Source organism: Mycothermus thermophilus (genome assembly GCF_041956435.1).
Source record: "Mycothermus thermophilus strain CBS 625.91 unplaced genomic scaffold VTJ04scaffold_6, whole genome shotgun sequence".
NCBI lineage: Eukaryota > Fungi > Ascomycota > Sordariomycetes > Sordariales > Chaetomiaceae > Mycothermus > Mycothermus thermophilus.
Window position 1 is genome coordinate 2259301 of NW_027191432.1, and position 18460 is coordinate 2277760.

General features: G+C 56.0%; 6 protein-coding genes across 6 annotated transcripts; 1 reads left to right on the top strand and 5 right to left on the bottom strand.

The window, feature by feature from the left end:
• Positions 1 to 381: 381 nt before the first annotated feature.
• Positions 382 to 649, bottom strand: VTJ04DRAFT_9234 (uncharacterized protein; the record flags this gene model as incomplete). Its single annotated transcript, XM_069367759.1, has 2 exons — positions 382 to 515; positions 559 to 649. The coding sequence occupies 2 exons, from the start codon at positions 647 to 649 to the stop codon at positions 382 to 384; spliced, it is 225 nt and encodes a 74-aa protein (XP_069216055.1).
• A 103-nt stretch (positions 650 to 752) lies between these two features.
• On the bottom strand, positions 753 to 4328 carry VTJ04DRAFT_9235 (uncharacterized protein; the record flags this gene model as incomplete). Its single annotated transcript, XM_069367760.1, has 6 exons — positions 753 to 1080; positions 1137 to 3053; positions 3113 to 3233; positions 3427 to 3439; positions 3611 to 3817; positions 4164 to 4328. 6 exons carry the CDS (start codon positions 4326 to 4328, stop codon positions 753 to 755), a joined length of 2751 nt encoding a protein of 916 aa, XP_069216056.1.
• A 332-nt stretch (positions 4329 to 4660) lies between these two features.
• On the bottom strand, positions 4661 to 5013 carry VTJ04DRAFT_9236 (uncharacterized protein; the record flags this gene model as incomplete). The annotated part of the gene is made up of 2 exons (XM_069367761.1): positions 4661 to 4816; positions 4960 to 5013. The coding sequence occupies 2 exons, from the start codon at positions 5011 to 5013 to the stop codon at positions 4661 to 4663; spliced, it is 210 nt and encodes a 69-aa protein (XP_069216057.1).
• A 2524-nt stretch (positions 5014 to 7537) lies between these two features.
• On the top strand, positions 7538 to 7897 carry VTJ04DRAFT_9237 (uncharacterized protein; the record flags this gene model as incomplete). Its single annotated transcript, XM_069367762.1, has 2 exons — positions 7538 to 7771; positions 7883 to 7897. The coding sequence occupies 2 exons, from the start codon at positions 7538 to 7540 to the stop codon at positions 7895 to 7897; spliced, it is 249 nt and encodes an 82-aa protein (XP_069216058.1).
• Positions 7898 to 9832: 1935 nt separating this feature from the next.
• On the bottom strand, positions 9833 to 10105 carry VTJ04DRAFT_9238 (uncharacterized protein; the record flags this gene model as incomplete). The annotated part of the gene is made up of 2 exons (XM_069367763.1): positions 9833 to 9890; positions 9945 to 10105. The coding sequence occupies 2 exons, from the start codon at positions 10103 to 10105 to the stop codon at positions 9833 to 9835; spliced, it is 219 nt and encodes a 72-aa protein (XP_069216059.1).
• A 5842-nt stretch (positions 10106 to 15947) lies between these two features.
• On the bottom strand, positions 15948 to 18103 carry VTJ04DRAFT_9239 (uncharacterized protein; the record flags this gene model as incomplete). Its single annotated transcript, XM_069367764.1, has 2 exons — positions 15948 to 17503; positions 17587 to 18103. The coding sequence occupies 2 exons, from the start codon at positions 18101 to 18103 to the stop codon at positions 15948 to 15950; spliced, it is 2073 nt and encodes a 690-aa protein (XP_069216060.1).
• Between the last annotated feature and the right edge of the window lie 357 nt (positions 18104 to 18460).

The window sequence follows — 18460 nt, forward strand, 5'->3', positions numbered from 1 at the left end:
AGTTCGTGAGCGTGGAAGAATCAAGAAGTTGAGATTCCGGGGGACCAAAAACTGAAAACCACGAACGGTTCAAGTGATCTCAGACCGGCCAATCAGCCTGTATCGCACTGTATGAACATAGCGAAATTCACGGGCAAAGAACAGTGCGGATCCAAACCCTAGCTACACGGTCCCGGTCAAGTTTCATCGTCGCTGTCGAAATCATTCAAGCGAGAAGTGAGAAGACACACATATCCAGGGGGCATCAACCATCTAAGAAAACAGCACAACCATCTCAGAAAGTCAAATATTCAGGGACAACATTCACCCCAAGACACCACATACCAAATCACCAGGCAAAAGAGATCAGAGCATGTACGCTGAATTTATTTTTACGCTTTATTAGATTTGAAAGTAGTAAGAAAAAGACAGGGAGCCCGCGCAGTCTAAAAGCAGCAGCCCCTCCTCCCACCTCACAACCTCCCAAAAACCCGAAAACACAAGCACACGCACACAAACACAGTACCCCGACCCGCCTTTGTAGTCAGTTGGCCCTTTTTATCCCACTTCCTCCCAAACTCAGCGGGTCGGGTCTAGCTGCCCATCTGCCCCCCCAATTACCCGGACACGACTCGGAAGAAAACTCTAAAAAGTTCCACGTCTCTCTCATATTATCGGAACCATCCTCTTCAAAGATCGAGCCCGTTCAAGGGAACAAACAAAGCAACTCGCTACCCCTCTCCTTCGTCCACATACAGCCTCGAACAAGCCGCTTACTGCGACTTCTCGTGCTGGGTCGAGACACGCTGCAAGGAGACAACGAAGTCCTCGAGCGAGCGCTGCTTCTGGTTGCCCCTGAGCGACTTGCCGTGCATGAGGTTGTCGAAGCCCTGGCTGTCCTGGAGCATGTAGTAGATACCGCCCATGATGCAGAAGATACCAAACGAGAAGACCCAGACACGGACGACACCGACGATTGAAGTCTGCTGGCCACCCTCGAACCAACCGAAGATGCAGAAGAGGGTAGCAACAACGTCGACGATGAAGACGGCGCCGGCCAGCTGCCACGAGGGAAGCGACGACCAGAAGGGACCGTTGGCACTACAAAGGAATTAGTATCTTGCAACTCGAAACAAATGAGAAGGAACCAAACATACCGAGTGATGAAGATGAGCCAGTTCTCAGTGAGCGAGATCTGGAGGAAGACGACCTCATCGAGGTTACCGAAGTTCTGGACGATACCGCCGTTCGGCCCGTGGGCGTACATGGTGGTGACAGTAATCCAGGTGCCGATGGCAAGAACGATACCGAGCAGGACCGACATGCCCCAGAGCTTGGGCAGGTTCCACTTGACGGGGGTCTTGCTGTACGGGGCGTTGTCGTAGGCGATGGCCAGAGTGGCAACGTCGGCGAAGATGGCAATGAAGACGATGAGGTTGATGTTCAGGGAGCGGTTGAGGATGGCAATCCAGAGACCAAGGTAGATCTCGAGGTGGATCGACAGGGCGATACGGTAGACGACGTAGGCGTACATGCGGTGGAAAATCTGGCGAGAAGTCTTCAGGGCATCAATGATGGCACCGAGACCAGGGGCAAGGAAGACGATATCGGCAGCCGAGCGAGCAGCGTCGGAGGCACCCTCGACAGCAATACCAGTATCGGCCTTCTTGAGAGACGGGGCATCGTTGACACCATCACCAGTCATGGCGACGAGGTAGCCACGCTGCTGCAGGATCTCGACGACGTTGTACTTGTGCTGGGGGAACACCTCGGCGAAACCGTCGGCAGCCTCGACGAAGTCGTACACCTCAGAGCCGGGCATGTCACCACCACCGCCGAGACCAAGGCGCTCAGCGTTGTAGACGTTGGTGCCGAGACCAAGCTGGCGAGAAGTCTCACGAGCGATACCGACGGCATCACCAGTAAGCATCTTGATGGACAGACCGAGAGACTTGGCCTCGTTGATGGTGCGGGCGGTGTCGTGACGCGGGGGGTCAGAGCAGGGCATGATACCGAGAATCTCCCACTGGCCCTCGCCGCGCTTGCGGGCAACACCGAGAGAGCGGAAGCCACGGGTAGCGAACTCGGCAACCTTGTTCTTGTAGGCCTGGTCAACCTCCTCGGGGATGGGGTGGTCCTCCTCGACGGTCTTGAGCACGAAGAGAGGAGCACCCTTGACGCAAGTGATGCGCTCACCCTGGGGCGACTCAACCACAGCGGTGACCTTCTTCGAGACGGGGTCGAAGGGGTGGAACTCGAGAACCTTGTACTTGCTCAGGACGCTCTTGGCGCGGGGGTAGTACTTCAGGCTCTTGAGGAAGGCCTTGTCGATAGCGTCCATGCCCTTCTTCTTGCGCGAGGCAGCAAGACAGGCAGTGAGCATGAGATCCTCAGGATCGACACCCTGGACGGTGTAGGGCTCCGAGAGGGAGAGCTTGTTCTTGGTCAGAGTACCAGTCTTGTCCGAGCAGAGAATCTCGACACCGGCAAGCGACTCAATGGCCGAGAGCTTCTGGACGATGGCCTTCTTCTTGGCGAGGTAGGCAGCACCGACAGCCATGGTGGTGGTGACGACAGCCGGGAGACCGACGGGGACACCGACGATGGTGATACCAAGAGTGAACTCGAGAATGAGGACGATGTGGTTGTTGCGGTAGAAGGAGGCAACCCAGACAACGAATAGGGTGAGGATGACGAGAACCAGGAGGATGGTACCGATCTCGTTCAGGACCTCAGTGAAGTGACCCTGGCCGGCGCTGGCGGCGCTGACGAGGGCGGCAGCGCGACCGACGAAGGTGCTGTCACCGGTGGCCGTGACGACGAGGAAGGCCTCACCACGCTTGACAGCGGAGGAAGCATAGCACTGGTCGCCATGGTGCTTGTCGACGGCGAGAGACTCGCCAGTGATGGCGGACTGATCGACCTGAAGGAACGCACCGTCGGTAACGATGCGGCCATCGGCGGGAATGATAGTACCCTCTTCGACCTGCAGGATATCACCGGGAACGACCTCGGGAGCCTCAATCTCCTTGAGGGTACCGTCACGAAGGACAACAGCCTTGAGAGCGAGAGTCCTGGATGGGGGGTTAGCTCTGTGTTTCTCCAGGCATGCAGGTAGTCGAGGTCTACTCACTTCTTCAGCTCGTCGACAATCGAACCAGCCTGGTACTCCTGCACGAAACCGACAACGGCGTTGAGAAGGAGCAGACCGCAGATAACACCGAAATCAACCCAGTCCTCGAGACCGGCAGCCACTGTGAGATGAGTTAGCGCGACAATTCAATTGACTTATTGGATGCGACCGAGTGTAGAGATGATTCCGACATCAACCACCGGCACCTTGCACGCATGCGACACTGGTCCGTGTCATGATACGGCTCGGGCCGGGAAGGTTTATGCCGAAATCCTCAGCCGTTCGCGACGAAAGGGATGGGATCATTAACGTACAGACAGCGGCACCCTGTGTGAGGGGTCTTTGTTAGCATGCATGAAGATCAAAGACGAGTTGGGGTAGGTGTGGGGAATGGCCTTGTTTCGTTTCGACGACTGCGCCCCAGCGTTGTGGCGCCGACGGCAACGGTCGACGAAACAAAACATCGCTCCACATCAATTGACGCAACGTCAAACGTACCTCCATGACGAACTGGATGGGACCAACGAAGAAACCCAAGAACTTGAGCAGAAGGTTCTCCTTCTCCTCCTTCATCTGGTTGAGACCGAACTTCCTGCGGCGCTGCAGGACCTCTTCGCTCGTGAGACCAACACGGGTGTCAGTCTGGAGCATCTCCTCAGGGACAACGCGAGCGCCGCCGGGGGCGACCTCTTCCTCCTCCTCGAACTGAAAACAGACATTGTGTCAGCGATGCATGACTTTGCTTGAAGCATGTTGTGCGAAAGATCGACCCAGGCCACGGCGATGACAAGAACAAGCCGCGACGACGACGGTGATGTCAATTGACCATCACCATTGACATAGTGCTGTTTTGTCATCGGTGCGTCTGCAGTGGGTGTCGCTTATCGCCAAACGCTCAATCGGCGCCGCCGCCCTTGCCAGCACGAAGGCTGGGCAAAAATGAGCGAATGCGGGCACGACCGAATTGGCGTTGGCGACTGGAGCGCCACACTGCAAGGCGGACGAAGCTAACGGTGACCGGGAGGGAGGGCTGGGCGAAGCTTGTTCTTACCTGATGGCCGTCATTGCTCTCGAGATCGTCGATCAGAGCATCAATATCCTCATCCTCCTCCTCTTCCTCGACGGGGGCCTTGGGAGGCTGGGCCTTCTCGTCAAACTTGCCGCTCTCAATGTTGGTGGACAGCGCCGGGGCGCCGGAAGCAGATTGGCCCGCCATTGTGGCGTTGGATCGCAGCAGATAAGCTCTGCGCGGGGCTCAGTGGCGCGGGATGCGGAGAAAGGTGAAAAAATTTGGGGTGCGCAGGGTGTTGGTTGTGTGAGAGGCGGCGGTCGCGGTTTGATCGGTTGTGGGTGAGCAGCAACAGATCAATTGCGGAAGAGCGGTGGTGGTGGAGAGGAAAAAATCCTTAGGAATGAAGTTTTGAGAGGAGTTGTTGCTGGCGGTGGGAATTCACGCGCAGAGTCCAGGGACCGAACAGAGCAAAGTGCCTGTTAGGGAAATCCGAGGAATTCTTGCTCGCTGGGTTCGGCGGGGAGCTTGGACTTGACTCAGCCCAGCGTGCGCAAGTGGTGCACCTCTAAACCGAGCTGCCCACAACTACGCTGCTGGGAGGCGCGGAGAGCGAGGGCGAGACGAGCTCGAGAGAGGAAAGGAAGACGACTAAACGTCCAGGTCACGTCGAAGGGAGGGTTACCAGAGAGGACCTTCGTGCGTGAGGGGAAGGAAGGGAAGAGAGGAGGAGGGAATCGGGGCAGAACGAGGGAGGGCGATGCGTCTATTTCAACTTTCCCAACCGCTCCCAGCTTTCCCGTTGCATGCCGGAGCAAAAACGTGACTCTTGGGGAACCTTAGCCGGGCGCACACGACCCGGTCCTGTCCATCCCAGCAAGGCCCGGGCCATGATGGATGGATGCACCGTGACGGGATGCCGTGGCATGGGATGCCATGCCCAGCAGCTCGGCTCTTGCCCGAGTCCGTAGCGGCATCCACACTGTGCTGACGGTGCAACGGGCTGATGTGCGGCACTGTGTAACACGGTGACCGTCGAACCTTCCCACACTGGGCAACAAGCACCGGCCTGCCCAGGCCGGCCCGGACCTGTGCAGGGAAGGTCGGCCTTTTCGCTCCCTTCGGCAGACGAGACTCCCATGGCAAATCGCCCAGCTGTTTTCGCCCTTTCCGCCTCTTGCTGCTTGATGGGGGCATTGAAGAAATTGAATGAATTGGATTCTCAGGACGGGAGCGTGGATGCCGTGGATACGCCGATATGATTACAGAGTTGCCTTCGTCTTTCTCCAGTGCGGAACCTGTTGCCAGGAACTGTGTTGCTCAGCGTGATCCAGTGGGTTCCGCCTCACCCGAAGCTGCCCGCCACGGTCAACGCGGGATTGAATCACCCAGTCCCGTGTTTCAATTCGTACTGTGTTGGCCGGCAGCAAGTGGACGAATGGGTGGGCACTCTGCTCGGGTAGGTCTGCTTGTCCAAGAGCTTCTCGACGTGTACCTTCCGTCAACACAACGCAACCACACCCGAACGCATCTCATCGACGGATGGCCCAAACCCCACCACCATTTTCGGGTGGGCAGAAGCCATCCCGGCACCGGCAAAGTCAGAAAAAAGGTGTGGGTGGGGTCGCTCTCCTTCCCGTTCGCCGTGCGTCTGCACCTTTCTTTCTTTCTGCTCTCTGGAGCTGCTTGCCCGTTAAACTGCTCCTCCTTGTCAAGAAATGGAAAACGTACTGGACGTCGATTGGACCTCGCCTGCAGGAACTTCGACCCGTAGCCGGGCCATGTACCTTACCCCACTTTTCCGCACTTCCCGCCGCGCGGGTGGAGCCGCACCTGGTACCTCCCACGACTGCTCGCCAAAGTACCGGCCAATTGTCTCTGCGGGATTTTCTGTTCCCGGCGGCTCCTCCGTCCGGCCCTGTGAGCGAGCGGCCTGGCCGTGTGCAACAAGCCAGCAACCCAAGCTTGGGGGCTTTTTTTTGCGTTTCTCGCACAGCTCTCGCGCCCTCGTCTCAGTGGCAAGTTGACGTGAGGTTTTGCCGTTGCGTTTCTCTGCACCGCAGGTACCATACCATACCGTCAACCGTTGCGCAGGCCTTGTCCGGAACACACATCTCTTGGCCGCATCGCTATGTGTTGCCATGATGCTGCTGCTGCTTCCAGCCTGTTTACTTGCAGCCACAAACACAACTCACATTCACTACATCCGAGGTGTATTGCCGGAGCCGGAAGGAAGGAGTGCAAACACCTCGAGAGAGTCAATAAAAAAAATCTAGACTGAAAAGGACAAGTCCGTCGCCCATCCGATTGGCCCTCTTCTTACGAACATGGGATGAAGAGAGGGGGCAAAGACGGGATGAAAGTTTTCGGCCTTCACCTCGGGGAGGTTGGTGGTGAGTTGTGTTCACCGTCCAACGCCTCACCTGGAGCCAGCAGGGCAGCGTTTTCCCGCGGGATCGCTGGTGTTTCCGCTTGGCGAAACGTAAAGTCGCACAGACTTTCGCCCACAAGCTCGTCGCTTGCTGTTGGGAGGCTGGAGGGCTAGCGTTCGCCATTGGACCCCCAAGACAACAAAGCCCATGTCGCCATGCGTGATGTCGCATCGGCGCCGGAGCTTGTCGTTGGACCGGGGGGCCGCTCTCGGAGCGGCGTTTCCCTTTTGGCTGCAAGGCAAGCAACAGCGCAACCAAAGCCAGCAAAAGCGACCGTTCTCGCTCTCTCATCACTTGCGCCATGGTGATGAGAAACGCGAATGAATGAGAAAGGGGGGTTGGTAATGGCAACATCCCTGCACCGGGAGGCGATAAACGAAAAGCTTGGTATAGTACGTAACGGTAGTAGTGTCCATCGATAACTTGGCGGAAGGATCAGCGATTTGTCCAGGACATGGGAATGGCCTCGCTCTCAGGGATCCAAGAAACGGTGTTGCTTGCGACGTCAGGACGTCGTAAGCTGATGAACCGTTGGCTCCTTTGGGATCCGGTTCCTCCTGAATGGAACTGTTCCAACCAGACCACAGTGCTGGACAATTGTCACGCTTTTGGTATGAAGGTCTCCAGTCTTACTCAGGGGCTTCTTCCTGGGCTGGAACTCGACTGAATGGCATCTTGTGGAACCTCGGAACCTCCTCGACCGCATCTTGCGGTATTAGCCTCACTTGAGGACGACCCAGTTTGTCGTCAAATCATCAGTGTGGTTGGCCTGCTTGTAAGTCGGCTTCCCTAATTTAGGAGCGTGACGCAGCTAGCGGGCGTACCCGAAAGTCTGGAGTCGTGCTTCTCCGGCGGATCCTGCCAGTATCGATGGAGTACCTACATACAGCAAGTCTTCAGCTCATATCTGCATGAGTGACGTGCACCATCATGGAGGTCATTTCCATCAGATACAGCAGGACTTCACTTATTTCCCAATCCGACATGTTGACCTCCAATCGAGCCGCGGCTCTGCGAAGCCTCATGCAATGGAACAAATGCAGGTCGTCAGCCATCCTAGGTCCTGGAACACTGGCCAAATTCGCGCAATTCTCGCAACTCATCCTCCTTCCCATTCCCTCGCTGGAACGAACCTACTCAGGCGGCGCCGCCGTTTGTTCACCTGGCATCGGGCGTCTGAAGATCATGAACAAGGCTGATGACGGCGAGGCGTTGGTTGTTGGTTGTTGCTGACGGCGGTGGGGATCAGCTGGAGCGGAAATGCCGAGGAATGGGCGAGGTCGTACAGGTATTGTACATTTGTACAACGCGAACTAACTTTCAGGTCAGCGCCCGATGAGCTGAGAGCGATGGACGAACCAAAGCCAACCTGCAAATGGGCATGTTGCGCAACTACGTCATTCCCGGCTCCTCGCTCTCGTCTCCAGCCAGCAACATCCCAGCGCGAGAAAACACCGCCGGTCGCGAAACGACGGCAGCCCGACCCATCCGTGAACGCGATGCGCGCGCGCGATATCGGGGAATATTTTTTTTTCTTTTCCCTTGATTTTGTTTTATTGAATGATAGCTACCAACCCGTCGGGGACACCGCCATCTCTACACTACATTACAAGAAAACATTTGACGTACACCGATTCTTTTCTTCCAAGTGTGCACTTCGTTGCCCCCGGCCGTTATCTGCGACGACCGACACGCAAAAAGCGAGAGGCCGTGCGCAAACCCTGGCGCTGGCGCTGCCATCGGTTCGGCCGGATGTCGACCCTGTCTTGTTCTTTTTTGTTGACGGCCCGATCGGCATCCGGAGAAGGCGGCCGCACACCGATGTCCGCTGATCATCCCGGTCTCAGCCTCTCAGCCTTATGTGCACTGCATTTGTCGATAGGAAAGTACACGCGAAAGTGAAGACAGATCCAACTCCTTGTCGAAGCATCAAGGCGCGATTCTTGGTGTGTTGTTTTTCCGAGACATGACACCAATTGCGAGGACTCCTGTCCAGCGCCGTACATACGTATACGTAGTCGGTCTCTCTTCGTGATACTTGTGCATCTATCTATAGAAGACCTGACTGTTGTACTTGCCTGTTCCTCCAGCCTCCCTCCCACCTACGCGCACAGCAGCCTCTCCCAGGTCACAAGTGACGTCGTCGCAAAGACGAAACGCTCCGGCAGCCGTTCCGGCCGCGTGGCGCCGGCTTGTCGCCGCCGAAGCAGACAAGACAAGGTCCGGGAGGGACGGATATGAAGGGGGGGCAACAAGCTTCGCGGCGTCGACGGGAATTGGCCACAGTGTGTGCTCTGTGTCTTGAGGTTGATGACATGCCATATTAGGAAACTGGACAGGTGTGAGAGGCAATGGGGAACGCCGAGAGATTGCCCAGCCTTGTTCACCATGTTCACTCGTAGCACGTCCAAAAATTCGTCAACCGCCAAGGGCAAATCTGCTGGTTACACAGAAGCAATTATCACAAGGGTACATTCAACAGCCGTTGCGGCGGCTTGGCTTGTCTTGGATTAAGTCCAGAAGATATGTCGTCGGCTGTAAGTTGATTTGGACGGGCGCACATAGCCGTTGGTGGGGGACAATACTGCTTCCAGTATATCTCTCAGCGTTACGTTCTCTGTGTTCCTACTACTACAACTTGCTGCTGCTCGGTATCCCTCTTTCACTTCTGCCGCGGATGATAGAGAACGTTACGTCTGAACGACATACCCCAAGATCCGGATCGAGCCGGTTGTCAGGCGGCTGCTGAGCTGCAGGAAGCACGTTGCAGCCGATCCGGTTTGGCCGCGGACCTTTTCGCGGACGCACCGGCTGCTCCTTTCAGCCAAGGTTTCTCGTAGTTAGCAGCTGACGGACCTCTGAGTACGACAGTACGCACACTAACGTTAGCAAAGGCGGCACAAAATATGCCGCAAAAGGCGGTGTCTGAACTGGTATGGCATCGCGGGCCTTGTTGATGGTCGACGGCTTGACGGCAAGCAGCAACGCAGCAAGCGGTTTTACGTATGAGGTTACTCCGCACACTCACAGCGGCTCATTGTGTGTCATTGGTGAGGCTTTTCTTCTGTTGGTTGCTCCATGTGTGGATTGCGGGGAACACTTCGCGAGCTTCCCAGCAGGCGGGCTTACAACTGCGAAGCAGATGAGTAACATGCCCAAGTCTTGGACCTCTAGGCATTACGAAACGCAATGGAAGAGATCGTCAATTGGTGCTTCCCTCAGCTCCAATTGTTACATAAAGGCCGATGAAATGCGAGGGCATTACATAAGGTACGCCGGTTAATTGATGCCGCTGATGACCGCCTCCTCCTTTCTCACCGCGCTGTCGTCGGAGATGCTTTGTTCGGTGAGTAACAACAACAACACAACACCCAGCAGCCATCCAACACACCCTGGATGGAGGGATTGGATGCCGATCCAAGCGCCTCCCGCCTGGATTTGGGGGGCATGCTTGCTGCGTGGGGGTCCCAGGCCTTGTCCTCTGCCCAAGAAGCGTGCATCGCCGTTGAGCCGTTGCCTCAAAGAGGGGAACAGAACGACGGTGGCAAACATCGAGAGGAGGGCGTCGAGCTGTTTTCGAGAAAGTGTCCATGCCACTTACACCGCATTTCCGGACAGCAGGGACGACGTCATGAGTGAGGGTTTTGGGGGGAGGCCTGCAGTCAAACGCGGAGAAACGTAACCAGCGATCAGATCTCGCCAATGACACCAGCAAGACAACACAACAACACAGCTGGCAACCAGACAGGCCAGCAGACGGCGAGAGGATCCGCAACGGACAAACGGCGTGGTTGGCCAGCGCCGACACAGAAGGGCAAGTGCCAAGCGGCGTGGATCCGCGGTTCCACCCGGGAAGGGTTGAGAGGATCCAATTGGCCGGGTTGGAAAACCCTGGAGGTTGTGTTTCCTTCTCTGCTTGTCCCTGTCCGCCGACGACACACTCTCTCTGGCTGGTGGTCGACGACGGCCAATTGCTCGGCTGGTTTGCCGCAAGGAGGGACGGCTTTAGTGGTTTTCCTCTCCAGGAGCTATCGGGGTCCGCTTTGTGGACATTGCTCAGACATTACACACTGGAATTGTCTTTATCAATCCAACACAACACGGCCGACCTTGGCCCCAAGCTTGGCTCATGCCTGGGACAGCACAGACAGGCAATCCGGGCCCTCTCTCGGCCGTCTTGCGTGCTCTACAAAGTGCATACTATCCACCTGTAACCGCTGGATAAGGAACGTTGATACTCCGTACTTGTGATAGGTCGCATGTATGAGTAGGACGGAAGCATTGCCAATTCCCTCATCTCCAATCGCCAAGACGAGCACACCACGCCGCGAACCCCAAACTTTGCCAGCCTCCCCCGCATTTTTCCACCCGCATCTGCAATCCCCTCTCTGTCATCGTCGGCTTGCAGCAGAAGCCAAGAGTCCAATTGACAGGGCACACAAGACAAGACAAGACACGGAAGCGGAGGAAAGGAAACGACACGGGGGAGGGGCAAGCGGAGGAGGAGAGGAGGAGGGTTGCGTTGGCTGCGTTGCGTTGCGTTGCGTTGCGCTCACCCGCTCGCCCGCCCGTCCTCCTCATCTCAATCTTGCCGACTTGGAGCGTGTGCGTGGGGGAACCAGAGACGTCAATCATTGCGGTTGTGTTGATGCCATCGCCGCCGCCGCCGCCGCTGTTGCCCCCGGCACCAGCCATCGGTTTCCTCAGCCACAAGCTAGCGCCATTTTGGTGGCTCGAAGCGACTGCGGCGCCAAACCACGGACGGGTTGCCTGCGTGTTGCTCGAGCCCTTCGTCTGGTCCAGCGGAACACACCAGCAAACACGAGCATCCATCCATCCGTCAATCAAATTCAGGAGCATCCATTCTCCATCGGGCGTGTCTTTTTTGGCAATTTGGAACGTGAGATCCTTCCAGGCTTCTCCTCGGGGAAACTCCAAGCGGTAAGGGGCTGTAAGGACCATCCAGAGCCAGGAGGCGCCAGCGTTTGCCAACTGGCCGTCTCCCGTCTCTCCCTGGGCCCTGGGCTCTGTTTTTTGGATTCCAATGATCGACGAACAGCTCGCTCGCTCTCTCACCTGCTGAACGCGAAGTGAACATGGAGCCGTCCAAAACGGCGGGCGGGCCTCGGAGGCATTCTTCTTCTGGTGTGGAGACCTCGTCAAGCAGCTGTGTGTGGTGAGCAAAGCCAAAGAAGGAAGCTGTCGGCCGTCAGCAGCGATGCTCATTCGTCCGGCGGCATCGACCCTCCTTCCCCACACGCCGTATGCAGGTACACGTCGTGTTTCCGCCGTGTCCTCCCGTTCTCCAACAGGACAGAGATCCAGCGCGCTGTGGGTTCTGAGATGGAGATGGATGGGATCGCTTTCATTCCTTTGCGTGTCTTGCTCGTGGAGAGGTCCAGTTCTCAAACTTTCTCGTTTTTATGCTGGGTGGAACTGCCTCCCTTTTCGCAAATCGGCCCTGATGGGATGACAGACTCCGCTTTGCCCTGATGCAAAAGTCCAGTCCAGTCCACCGCAGCAAATGGCTTTACCTACTGCTTGATTGATAGGAGTGAACCGAAGGATGAGGTGAGCTCATCGAGAACACGACTCGTGAGACGGCTGGACATGCCATCTTCACCGCTGTTGTATGGAATGCGCTTGGAGCTATTTTTTTTTTCGTCGTCTCCTCGGCGGTGGCCTGGCCGTATCCGTCGGGCTTTTGTAAACTGTCTCCGACAACCTCGGCGACACGTTGCTTGGAATCCTCATCGACGGCTTTATGCACTAAGGTTAGTCGCGGAGCCGTCGCAAGGACGGTACTTATGCTACGGCTGAACGAGATGGTCAACTCATCGGCACATTGCCAATGGGAGCAGCAGGACTTCATAGACCGTTGAGGAAACCTCCAGCCGACTTGCGCTAGACAGCGGTATCTTTGGTTGCCGCGGTCTCTGGCACATACTGTGTTCGAGAATGTACTGTAGGTGCTCCTTGTGAGAAGCCATCGTGCAAGCCGCGAAGTAGCGTATATGGAATATGATCCTTGCCATCCGTCAGGTCGCACGAAATTCCCTGTGTACCATGCGTAGAACCGCATTGCTGGGACGTTCCGCTCTCTCAGTGAACATGCTCAATACCTTCGCAGTACTTCGGTCGATGACATGTCATTGCGCCGAAGCTCCTGCCTGTGTGTCATGAAATCCGGGACGGGTATTGGCAACATCATGCTCCGTACATACTTCCTGTCTGCCAGGATCCCTCGCATGGCATGTCCAAGCCCAGCGACCATCCCCAGGAAGCTCCTCTTATCTGCTGATGTTTCGAAAAACGTAGAAACATCGAAGCACATGGGCCCGGAGAATATCGTCAAAAAGGCCCCAGGTTAGGTCTGAAGGGAGGCGGCTGTGACTCTTAGTCAGTGCTCAAGAGACGTAGAGAGAGTAGTGAGAAGATGTCTTGTGACAATGCACGACCGTTGTAACATCCTCTTATGCTTGACGGCATCAACATGACATGACCCCAACGATACGACCCCCTCATTGGACACACCTGCAGGTCTTCTTGGGGTACTATGAGTATGTACATAGTACGTCCTGCAGTGAGACCACCCCGTCCCGCCTTACGCTCGCTCAGCTGATGACGTTCTCGCCTTGTTGCGGCTGGAAGGAGGGAAAAGAAGGACGTCCATCTGTTCAACCACCCCTTAGCTACCCTCCTCTCGACGCCTTTTACATGCCAGACGTATGAGTATGTCCCTGAGCGATATGTCTCGTTGGTGTCTGTTGCAATGCAATATTGAACGGGGAGGAGTATCCCGTTACCTCTATTCCATAGTACATGGCTGCTTCCCTCCGTTCACTGTCTCTTACTCTTTTATGGGTAGGTGGGATTTGATGCCTTCTTCAACACAACCCGCCGCCGGTTTGTCCCTGGGACATTCCATCTCCTACCGCCTCTGGCATGCTTCCACAGAGAATTCAATATACAATACGCCATAAGTCACCAAAAGAAAGCAGAACAATGCGTCCTCGTGCCCTCTTTCCCATCCATCCGTCTACGAGCAATGGCACGTCTTTACCTCTGCCCCAGTCAGGCAGCCAGAGGTTGTGTCCTACTACGTAAACATGCTGCTGTCAAACTCTCAACATCAGGAAAGGGGGGAAACAGAAAGCTGTTGTTTTTTCATTTCCGAGAGCTCCTATTAACACCTCCCGGTGCTGGCTCTCGATGAGTAATATCCAAAAAGTGAAGACCTATCTCCGTAACTCCTGAACTTCCAGGTTGTAACTACCCCAAGCCAGGAACTGAGCCGCAGGAACTCACCCTCGTCAACACCTACTCCATAACAAGGGACCAACGCAACAATGTCACGTTGCATTCGAGATTAGAGCCAGTCCGCCGAACGAGCGAAAGCGAACAGAGAAAACAACAAGGGCAATTAAAAAACCCGAAAATGAAAAAGGGGCTTCGCGAAACCACGGCATTTGCCTAGATAATAGGAGGATCCAGTTCACCCAAAGGCCCCGAAGGGGAGCAACAATAAATCCATTTCCTTACCTATGGAACTCTCAGAGTTGCGTTTGTGGTAGCATATGTGGACACCCAGAATATTGAGAGAAACGAAACTTCAAGGATACAACGACAAGGCACATACTGTGTACGTACACACAACCTCCAAACTGGATCTCGAAACAATTAAACGGGACATTTTTCCTGGTCTCCTATCTCCCTCACGAAGCCCCTGAGACTACTCCGTACAGAGCAGTTCGTCGGCGACAGCTTCACCAACCCACTCACAGAGGGAGAGAGAGGCCGGTCACTGGCCCAGGAATGCCTACCAGCAGGTTTAATTAACTTTCCTGACTTGCTTCGGTCATTTGGCTGGCCAAACGTTTTACATTTGTTGGAGATGACCTCCTCTATGATCAGGGAAGAAGCCTGAATCGGGCGTGGATACTCATATACCATATGGGACATATACACACAGTACCTGCAGTAGGCCGGATCCATAATGAGGAGGATGGATCTTTTGAACCTCGCGCGGGAGTGGCAAAAATCACCAAATCCACATTCCATATTTTCTCTCACCAGACTCCTCTCTGCGGCTCTTCCCGGGTCTCCCGTGGAAAAAATGTGGTTTTTCAAGTTTGACATGTTTCGATGGATAATGGGCAAATGGGTTGTTTGTTGGAGCTATAATTACGGGAGATTCCGTGCTTCCGTGCATGGAACACACACTCACGCGCTCACTCAGGCTTGGGGATCTGGGAGTCGGGTGACCTGGCTGGAGACTCAATTGAAGGATTGGGTTGATGTGGTGTGAGGCTCGTTATGCATTGGCTTGACCGCCCCTTTTTCAGGAGACCGTCACCATCTCCATTGACTTTATGCTATCCGGCGTTCAATCGACGGTTTGATTTTGGTCTTGCCCATCTGGTATAGAGACAGCACGGGGTGTATGTGTTGACACCGAAGGCGAGGCCGAGATCCTCGGCAGTATAGGCGTACCTACCTACGTACCTCACCAGGAAAAAAAGGGGGCGGCGGAAGGGGGCAAGAAAGAGGAGAGGAGAGCGATATCCTGCAACAGGAGGGGAACAAAAAGGAGGTGAAAACAATGCCTGACAAAAAAAAGGGAGCAAAACAAAACATACAACACCCGGCATTCGCTGGTCGTCACCGACCCAACTACTACTCGGGCCCTCACCAGCTTAACTAGGGGAGAGCGGACGGGATCCCGTGCTTTCTGGTGGGTATGGTCGTATGTACTCGCAACGTTCCGAAACGGGGGAATATAAAGGGAGTGTGCGTTGCAGATAGTAACAGCTTGTGAGAGGAGACGGCGACGCTAGTTGGTCTTCATAACAGGATGGCCACCTAGAGATCAAGCAACGCCGGAGGGTAACGAAGTACCGTCTAGAGGATGTCTTGTGGCCGTCTCCCCGGGAGATATTTGCTCTCCACACATTCCGAGTCATCAGACCTTCTGTAGTGTCGAGTACGCATTAGGTTGATTGAAACCGTTGCGCACTCAGCTCTCTGAACCTATTGTCAGTTATTCTCCATGACCAGAGCAGTATCTAAGTCACAGCCACCTTCCCAAGATGAAGTAGCGGAAGTAAGATGGCGATATTAGGTGGTACCATCCATGTTGCTTCTACGACAGAAACGTATACTCAAGTGGACAGACCAACCATGCAGCCGACCTTGGTCTGTCATAATAGCCAAAGAAACCCCCTCAACACCATCCCATGATCCATTCCCCTCCCATGGCCGAGCATAAGATATCCAAATCCCTTGCCTTCATCCAGCCTCACAATCATCACTATGAAATGTCGTTCCAGCCCATTGTTATCCCCCCTGAACTTTTATATGCAACCATACCAGCCAAACAAACAAGCCGAAAACCTCAACTCCCCGTCTCCCCTCCCCACGTCCCCGCCAAAAGCCGCGTCCCATCCTCCCTCTTCAGATTAAAACACCCCGCCAGCTCAGGATACTCGCGCTCAAATTTCGGCCCCAAAGTCCAATTATCCAAGTTCCGCAGATGCTGCTCAAACACGGGGTTAATCATGAGCTCTTCGCCTGTCGGATCAGCCAGGAGCACCAGCGCGTCCTCGTACGGCCAGTTCAAGCTCAGCGTCGTCGTGAACGGGATAAAAAAGTTGTCAAACGGGAACGCGCCCGGGCCGTAGAGACTCGTCATCTTATCCCGCATGCGCGGAAACGGTAAATGGTCGAACCACGCCGGGTGTTCCTTGTCCGTTTGGTTGGGCAGGGGGCGGATCCAAGGAGGGAGGCGCATGAAGCTTTCCTGGGTGGGCGCCACGAACCAGCGCATGACCAGGAACATGACGTACAGGACGGCGACGCGCTCTGGAAGGGCGGACAGATCGGGGAAGCACGAGAGGATGTCGGTGAAGACACGTGAGAGCGGGTGCGAGTAGACAGCTACGGCTGGATTGAGCAGAGACGAGACCGAAGGGTAGCGGGGCCCGAGGATCTCGGATTGCGGGAGACCCTCGGCAGCGCGCTGGCGACGCTCGGCGGCGAAGTCGAGGAGGAGCGAGTCCAGTGGACAGGTCGGAGGACAATTCCTTGGGATGATGGCATAGGTAGGGAGTCCGGAGGGAGTGAGCTCCGTTGCAGAACCAGGGCCGGAGGCAGAGGACGGGATGCTGCTGATTGCCGGTGTTACGGGCGGAGGGTGCCCATAGATGGGAGGCGGGGGATCGGTCGGAGGTGGGTGAGGGGGGCCCGGCATAGGCGACATGATAGAGGAGATGCTCGCATTCTTCCAGTCGTGCTTCATCGGTACGTGGCGATACTGCGGAGAATCTTGGGCACCATTGATGCCGTTTTGGATCCTAGCAACCTTGATTCCCGGGCTGATCAGGAAGTTTAATCCTAGCTTGTCGTGGCCCATTTCCAGATTATGGACGAGATCATGGCGTTGCTGGTTGAGCTGGACCATCTCAGGGGGTTGGTGTCCATCAGTGTGAACGGAGGAGGGGACAGGAGAGACTGTGCCGGGCCAGCCGCCGTGGGTGCCCACCGAGACGGGCGAGGTAGTGCTCGTCGGGGTGGATGCCGCGTTGGCAGCGGTTGATGCTGAGGTTGAGGGGTGGGTGAGTTCATAGGTCTGGCCAGGAGTGGAACAGGAGTGAGCTGAGGGTGGTGGTAGTGACGGTGGAGGAGGCGCTGTTGATGCTGCGGCTGCCAGTACCGTCGATGATGGCGTTGGTATTGCGGCATTGGAGCTGCCGAGAATGGGCTGGATGATGGCAAGTATGGCGCCGAGTGACCGTTTTACGTCAGCCAGTTCGGCCTCTACAGCCTCCCTATGCTGGCGCTCCCGCTGTAACTCGCGGTGAGGCTGGGTAGACTTGAGCTCCGCAATCTCACGCTCCAGTTGTTCTGTGCGGAGACGCTGGCGTTCACGAATAGCACGCTGTGCCTCCCGGTCTGTATGACTTGTTAGCAACACTGTACGGTCGGATACCAAAATTCGAGGCCGGGTCTCAGGTAGCGACGATCCCTCCACGTACCGTTAGCGCGCTTCCTCTCGAGCTGCTCGGGAGTCAGGTTGGCAACTCCGCGCTGACCACGGGTTGTCTTGCGCTTTTTGGCCGGGGGCGCAGCATCGGTGCTACTTGGCGTGTCAACGGCATGGCTGGGGGGTGATGGACCGGCACCATCCTCCCCGATCATGCGGGGCCCGGAGCTAGGGCCCATAGACACGGGAGTGGTGTGGCCCGTGCCGCCCGAACTGGCGGGCCGTGGGTCCCGGACCGGAGACTGGCCCGGGATGAGGCCGGAGGAGACGCCATGTCCGGAGACGGGCGGCCCACGGTGGTCCGGGATAAAGGCGGTGGGTGTGGATCTGGAGTGGTAGTGTGAGACAGCCGAGGAACGGGGGGTTATGGCGGATGCATGCGGAGATGGGAGGCCGTGCCCGGCCGGGACATTGAAGCTGTTGTTGTTGGAGTGACTGGCGTTGGTGAGGCTGCTGATGCTGTTGGTCCTGGTGATGGGATGGCTTCCGGGGGAAGACTCAGACGCCATCCGGGGGTGGCCCAGGCAGATGAGTCAGACAGCCGGGGGAATCAGGGACGCAGACAGGCCTCGCTTGGTGAAGGCGGAATGCAGTAATGCTGCAGTCCAGTGCGGAGTACGGATGCACGTAGCGTGGTGTCAAACTGTAGCGTGAGTGTCTGTACAGGGACGGTGGCCCCCCGGCGGCCTTGGCCTGTGTCTGATCCGGAGAATCCGGAAGATGGACGATGGATACTATTTTTTCCTTATTTTGAATAAATGGTGTTAACAAGAGGCCGGGGCCGGAGAATTGGCTAGCGAATAGTGCGTCAATGGGTTGGGGTGGGATTGGAACGGATGCTTCAAGGCGTGAGATCAATGCTAGTT